The 7,640-nt window shown below is 28.5% G+C and overlaps 1 protein-coding gene across 1 annotated transcript in view; it reads left to right on the top strand.

Annotated features, from left to right (window-relative positions):
• Positions 1-7,640, top strand: part of LOC106470203 (putative ATP-dependent RNA helicase DHX57) — an 83,411-nt gene that overhangs the window by 49,986 nt on the left and 25,785 nt on the right. The window contains exons 13-16 of the mRNA XM_013930742.2: positions 1,160-1,266; positions 1,702-1,761; positions 3,371-3,484; positions 5,108-5,271. Of these exons, the coding sequence (XP_013786196.1) occupies positions 1,160-1,266; positions 1,702-1,761; positions 3,371-3,484; positions 5,108-5,271 (445 nt within the window). The remainder of the gene's footprint in view (positions 1-1,159; positions 1,267-1,701; positions 1,762-3,370; positions 3,485-5,107; positions 5,272-7,640) is intronic.

Raw genomic sequence — 7,640 nt, 5'->3', positions numbered from 1 at the left:
TCTCACATGTATTTGATAATCATTGATGTAAGAAAAATGGGGTAACTTGTTTAAGTGAATTTTAAGTACTAAAATGCATCAAAATGCAGGATTTTGGGTGCCAGACCCCCCCCCCCCTTTCATCTCTGTGGTCAGTAACATGTTATCTTGATTACATGTACCATGACACTAATTTTCTTTCATGGCCAGTTTCACCTGCCATTAACTTCTTCCTCTGGAATGAGAAGCACTTCTCTATTCCCACTTTCATAGATATGTAAGGATTCTTGTTAATAAGTTTTAGGATTATGGTATGAGAGTTGAAATTAATATATTTATTTACTAGGTTAAATACAATAAACACATTTATTTTTTTTTAATTCCATCCAGCTCTCAGTTATGAGAAACATACCTGGCTGATTAGATTAGGGTACTTTCTTAGAGAGCACATAACACATATGATTAGCTATGTCAGATGGTTGAATGTAAGAGTTTGTAGATGATGCAGTATCAGTTATTAAACTAGAGAAGGAGGTAGAGAGATTAAATACAACTATGTCTTGACAAATAGTCGGGAGATTAGCTAAATTGTATGTTTTAGGTAAATTTCAGTTTTAATTTTCTTATGAACTAAAACATTGATTTCAACAGAGAAATTGGTTTGATCTTTTGCAGTATAAATTGTGTTTGATTTAGAAACTGTATTATCAGCAGGTTAAATTTTTCCTCTTTTTGATTAGCACAAAATGTAACTTTCAAGGTTTCTTAATCTGTAAGAGAGATAGTTTTACGGCATGTAGTTTTACTAGGTATTACATACATTCTCTAACAACTAATCTGGAAGTTTTATCAGTTTTACTAGGTATTACATACATTCTCTAACAACTAATCTGGAAGTTTTATCAGTTTTACTAGGTATTACATACATTCTCTAACAACTAATCTGGAAGTTTTATCAGTTTTACTAGGTATTACATACATTCTCTAACAACTAATCTGGAAGTCTTATCAGTTTTACTAGGTATTACATACATTCTCTAACAACTAATCTGGAAGTTTTATCAGTTTTACAAGAAATATGTTAAAAAAACTAAAATCTATTTGTATGTGCAAGAAAATAACTTATGAGTTTCTCTTTTTTGGTCATTACAGTATATATATATATATTTTTTTTTTTAAGTATCCAAAAGGAGGAGCTATTTTGGTATTTCTACCAGGAATGGCAGAAATTACTTCATTGTATGAACAACTACGAAACCATTCAGTATTTGGAGAGAAAGCAAGGAGGTTTGTAGAAACTACTACTAAAAATAACAAAGTCACTGTCTATCCCTAGCACTTGCAGAAGTTATATTGATAATAAACAGGTGATATAAGATTGTAGATTGGTTTAAGAAAAGGGTTGGTAGAATTATAATAGTGGTTTTTGTTGTAGGAAAATAGAAGAATAATGTGGAAAAGTGCTGTGCAAAGTAGAGGAATTATGGAAACTTTTGTATAAAAAAAAGATTTTAAACATGTGGGAGCTAGAATTGACTAAAACGTATGTACGTGTAAATTAGAGAGATAATGTGAATGAAACTAGAAATATATAAATTGAAAAAATAGATAAAAATATCAAAAGAAATATCTTGGGTACTAATGGAATAGAAGTAACTTGATATACCTTAATGGAAAAAAGTCATGATTTTTGTAATTAATATATTTTTCATACTTATTTAGGTTTAAACTTTTGCCTCTTCATTCATCTTTAAGTAGTGAAGAACAGTCCCTTGTTTTCAGGTAATCATTTTCTGTAATTATGTAAACTGTTTCACAGAACTAAAATGTTTTTAGGACTGAGTTTAGTCTATGAACTGTACCTTATGTCTATGAACTATTTGTGTACCAAGATGTCATTATAGAACAATCAAATCATCAATTTCTGGACAAATTTCCCAATAATATGATTACCTGGTGGCTGGTGGTTATTCTAGAACAACTATGTTTTATAAATATGGAAGATCAAGAATAAAATTTAAAAAGAAAAGTGTGTTTGTATATGTGAAAACTAGTTAATAGGTGTTGTGTTCTTAACTTGTAATTGTTTCTTCTTTGCTGAGCCTGTGAGGAGTTCTGTTGAATATTTCATCATGCTTTATTTTATTTTGGTACGTTGTATTTTTTTTTATTCAGTGTAGTGCTAATATCTGATGCTAACAGCTTTTATTTGAAGCTTCATGTTGTTGGCCATGGTTAATGTTAGTATATACTTGATAAAGATAGTGCTTTAGTCACTAGTGATCTCTAACATTACTGTAAGCTTAGTATTGATTTTGTTTCTTTGTATATTTCATTGCTGAATTTCTTCTCTGTTGATTGAAAGCTTTTGATGTTACTTTTCTTGGTCTGAGAATGAGATGATGCACTAACTACAATAATTTGTAGTTAATTCTAGCAAAGCAGAATATAACTTGTAAGAATATAACATTGCACAATAATATGTGTGAAAAAAAAGAAAAAAGATTACTTCATTTGTTTTGCCTACCTTTAATTCTAGACTTCTTTTTTTATTTGCCCATACAGTTACTTGTTTCATTCATTTTCTACATTAAATTATTTATTTAAATCTGCAATAAACATAAATATTGATTTCTAAAAATTTAATCAGAATAAATATAAAAAAATACTAAAACCACATCAAATTTATATTTCCAGTTTCTGATCATCTATATTAACCAACTCACTTACACCTGTGAGTAAGAGTAGCAATACAGATACTTTGAGTTGTAATAAAAAAAAAGACGGTAACTACATGCAAGTAAGACAGTAAATGTTTATTTCTAAAAGGTAATATTTATAATATTGAAGTGTTTTTGTTACTTTCTTGAAAATCTTAAACATCATGGTGAAGTAAATATCACATTGTTATTAGAAAAATATATTTTTCATAATACCATCAAATTAAAAAATGGGCTATCTCTGCTATGCTCACCACAAGGAAAGAGCCACAAATATTAGCATTATAAGCCTTCAAACATACTTATGAGCCCATGGGAGGAAAACAAATAATGAGTATTATGGTTATAGATATAAATATATCCATTATCAAGATAAGGCTTATTAAGAAGGTTTTATAAATTCAAGGAATCTATGAGAAAAATACCTTAAAAACATTCAATTTAAGCTTTAAGCTTAAAATAAAAGAATACAACAGCAAGAACAAAAATTCATATCTTAAAATCCATTAATATTTCAAAAATAATCATTTTGTTGATTTTATGTGTAGTTTTTCCAAGTATCCATTGCTTGTTGGAATGGATTGTATATGAAATAGTTTTAGGTAATAACTTGAAAAACATTATATTAGTTAAATTTTCATAAATTATTTTGCTTTCATGTCATTTTTCAGCAAAATGGATAAAGGTGTCAGAAAGATTGTTTTGTCAACGAATATTGCTGAAACATCTGTGACAATTGATGATGTGGTGTATGTTGTGGACACTGGAATGATGAAAGAAAAAAGGCAAACAAAATTTCTTTTGTGTGAAACTTAATGCAAGAAAAAAAAGAAGTGGTTTAAAAAAATACAATTATACAAAGAACAAGTAAAGATCTTGCTTCGGTATTCACTGAAAAGTTGAAATAGTTTAGTTTAGGAACTAGCAGCTGAAATTGTCATTATATTTTAATTAGATGTACATGTATTTTAAAAGTTTGGAAACCAGAATATTTTTATATTTGTTTATAAATTTTTATAAATCTTAGCTTTATTTTATTTACATTGTTAGTGTTAGTTTACCTTTACCAATTCACTTTACACTGTCACATTTCGTTCTCTCTGTTTTTGAAGCTTATCAGTTACAGATATTAAATAAAGAATGTTAATCACCTCATAACAAAGAGCTTGGTGAGTATAATCAGTAACATTGCAATTGGCCTAAACTACTTGGTACTGGTTTTTTGTTTTAAATATCAAATGTTGTTCTTCATTTCTCATCATACATCTATGTTAGCATAATATCTTTGATTCTTTCTGTAACAAGTTTTTAAATTACTTTCACTTTCAAATTATGTCCAGCTATTTATCTGTGACTGGCACTAAGATCAAGGTACAAGAAATTCCTCTTTCTTTATTATAACAACCTGATTTGCTCTGCTTGAATAAACTGTTTATTTGATGTTAATTATATCAGCTAACCTTTTATATACTGGATGGGGGTTGTTATTGACATCCCTTGTTTTTGTTTTACTTTCACAGAGGAAGTACTCAGTCAAATTACATGAATCTTGGTTTAAAACATGTTATATTGTATCACGTTTTGACTTTAAAATTATCATATACTTCAAAGTTTTGTTCTGTGATACATTACAACTACTTTCTTTCATTTTAGAATTTCAGTTGTTTTTAATATTGATCAGAAAGCTCCATTTTATACAGAGCCTTGTAAAAGTATTCATCCCCTACCAGTAATGTCACATTTTGATGAAATACAAATAGTGTAAACAATTTTTTTTAAAGAAATTGTTTTTATTCAAAACTCTAATGATCAAACTTAACAATGTTAGATGCGAAGGAGGTTGAATGTCAGCTAAACCTGCAAAGAAAATATATAAATTGAAATTTGCTGATAGCATAACTATTCAAGTATTCAGCTCCCCTATCTCAGTACTTGGTGGAAGCACCTTTGGCAGCAGTTACTTCTGCAAATCTTTTTGGATAGGTCTCTACCAACTTTGCACATTGGGATAGTGTAATTTTCGCCCATTCTTCCTTGCAAAATTACTCCAATTCTGACAAGTGTGTTGAGGATTGTTGATGGACTGCAATCTTCAAGATTAAAACATAAAAAGATTATAATGACAAAAAGTATACAATCAAAGAAAAAAATTATTTTCAATTTTTGTAGCAGTAATTTGTTTCCAAGACGTTTTTATTCTTATACATTAAATGACTACATTGTTTAAGTTTTGGAACTAACACTTTGATTTGTTTTTCTTAAACATTCCTAGTATGTTTTATGTTTCTCATCAAGTTAAATATTTATATTGAAGATATTTTTTGTTCTTGTATGCTCCAATGACTCAAGAACAACAAATATGTTAATATTGTCAAAGTGATTAATCATGATATTTGTTTTGTCTGTAGATATGATCCTAGTAAAGGTATGGAGAGTTTAGACACAGTACGGATATCTAAGGCCAATGCAGTTCAAAGAAAAGGAAGAGCTGGTCGAGTACAACCTGGAGTATGCTTTCATTTATTCACAAGTCATCATTTTAAAAATAACCTCAGACACCATCCAGAACCTGGTGGGTATATTGGTAACATAAAGTGTATATGTGTGTGTGTGTATATATATTTTTTTAATGTAACTTCAAACATCTAATTCATTCATTATTTGGTGTGACAAATATTTCTACTTTAATTGTTGCCATTTTGTATTACTTTGGCTTTGAGCTCTTGAACAAATAAAATACTTATATTTTTTAAAGATACTGACATAATTAAAAAAGTTATTACATTTTTTTACTTGTTTTTTCCATAAAGAACGATTAACAACTAAAATCTCAAAGGACTTGTACATCCCAGAAGGGCTTTATGAATATCATAATTCTTACCTGGCTTCTTTGGATTGGTGGTTTAAGCAATAAAATTACAAGTTTGTGTACTAACCATTAAAAAAATGAGAAAATTATGCATTATTTGCATTTTTTGGTGCTGAGACATATTTAACTACTTAGCTCAGCACAATAATTGTTATAATACTTCCTTTATAATCTTCCCTTTGTTAACATACTAAAAGAACGTTTCATGTCGTATTGGAGAAAATGTATAAAAAAACAACATAATTCAGCCATCATTTTCTATAAGTTGATTAACATCTGATAAAATAAATTACAGTGACATAATTTGAAAAATGAACTAGAAGAGAAATTTTGCTGTGAAGCCTTTTTTGAAACTATTATTGTATTAGAATTTGATGGTTTTAGAGTGAGAGAAGAAAAAAGTTCAGATTTAAAAATGTATTTTGAAACATTTCATGTATAACTTATTCTGGACTTTAACAGTTATTCTACATATGCACACAAATTTTAGCTGTACAATATTTTGTATTCTTGTGGTAATATTTAAGAAATTTTAAGATATTAAGCTCAGTAAACTGTTTAAACAAGCCAGTATGGAAACATAAAATATTATGTAATAATTGGTATAATTATAATGAATATAAAAAATACATATGTACAGCATTCATGCTGAAGATACATTGTCTAGAAGAAAAAATAAAATTCTGAGTCAAGAGACATTAATAGAAAGAGATGCTGAAAGAAAGTGAATGGCATGAATAACTGGAAAGGGTATTTCTCTGTACATAACAAACAGGCTTCATACCTCAAATGTATACTATCTAGAATTAAAATTTGTCTTGTAATTTAGTATTTTTTTTCATCAGAAATGAGTTAATTGAATCCCAAATAATAATTTATCAACCTCTGCTGCAATTTTCTTAAATAACTGTTTTTTTTTTAAGGTTTATATATATATATATAGAGAGAGAGAGAGAGAATTAGATAGATACACACATTCAGCTCATGAAGCTCAATATCAACTAATTCCATTGAGTTGAGGTAAAAATGAAATCATATTTTGACTTGAATTAATTCTTTAACCCTATTGCCCTGGGTATCCTTTACTGCCCATGACACAAGGTTTTAGTGTCTTACATTCAAATTTTATTAAACTACTTTTTGTTTATGTTATACCAATTAGAATAGCATAAAATCTTAGCTAATAATCCATATTTCAATAGTTTACAGGTTTTAAGTTCTTAATTTTACAAGAGAATATAAAAAAAAAATGTGACCCTTGTGACACATTTTGTCTTTGCATGTCATCATCCTTTTTCATCCATCACACCTTGAAAATGTACGAAATTAAATGTAAATTACTCTATAAAATTGTTATTGTTCAGACAAATCATAATTTTTATAGTCTTCAATTTTGTTTGGTTACAGAGCTATCGATTAGAAAATCAGACCCCTTCTGTCACATCTTCTCTTTCAGGATTTGTGAATAGTTCTCTCTCACGTTTCATTATATATTACCTATAACCAATAGAAACTCAAGGTTTTCATCTATTAAATGGCGTATTGTATAACGTGTATTCTGCGCAGAATATCGTTAATTTCACTCACAATGCAAGATTCGTTCCCATGGGAAAGTTAACGACTACCTTGGATGAATTTGTAATGGCTCTTATCGCATAGTTAGAAAGCCAGTAAAATTTTGAGAAGTAAGGTAATTTGTCTACTCTTTGCATGTTATTAGTTTATATTCTTTGGTGCATTATTTAATAAATAAAAAATTATTAAGTGCTTTACTATCTATGGTATAAAAAAATTAGGATTAACTCTCTTCGAAAACCCGACAGCAAGAAAAAAGAAGATTAGGTAAGTACTTTATTTCTTGTTTTTCATGTTTATTCTTTATGTATAATTAGAAAAGTAACTAAAATCTAAAAATATGTATCTTTTTTAAGTTATTCAAGACTAGATGAGGTATAATAAGTAATAATAATAATATAATTGAAATGGTTCACAAGGCACACACGTGAGCAGCTTGTGGGTAATGTAATTCGATAGTGTAATGTGAGCTGCATGTTCCCCGAGTGATTTACAAT

Source organism: Limulus polyphemus, unplaced genomic scaffold (genome assembly GCF_000517525.1).
Source record: "Limulus polyphemus unplaced genomic scaffold, Limulus_polyphemus-2.1.2 Scaffold3874, whole genome shotgun sequence".
Lineage (NCBI taxonomy): Eukaryota > Metazoa > Arthropoda > Merostomata > Xiphosura > Limulidae > Limulus > Limulus polyphemus.
The sequence above is the reverse complement of the archived record's forward strand: the minus strand, read 5'-3'. Positions and strand labels throughout refer to the sequence as shown.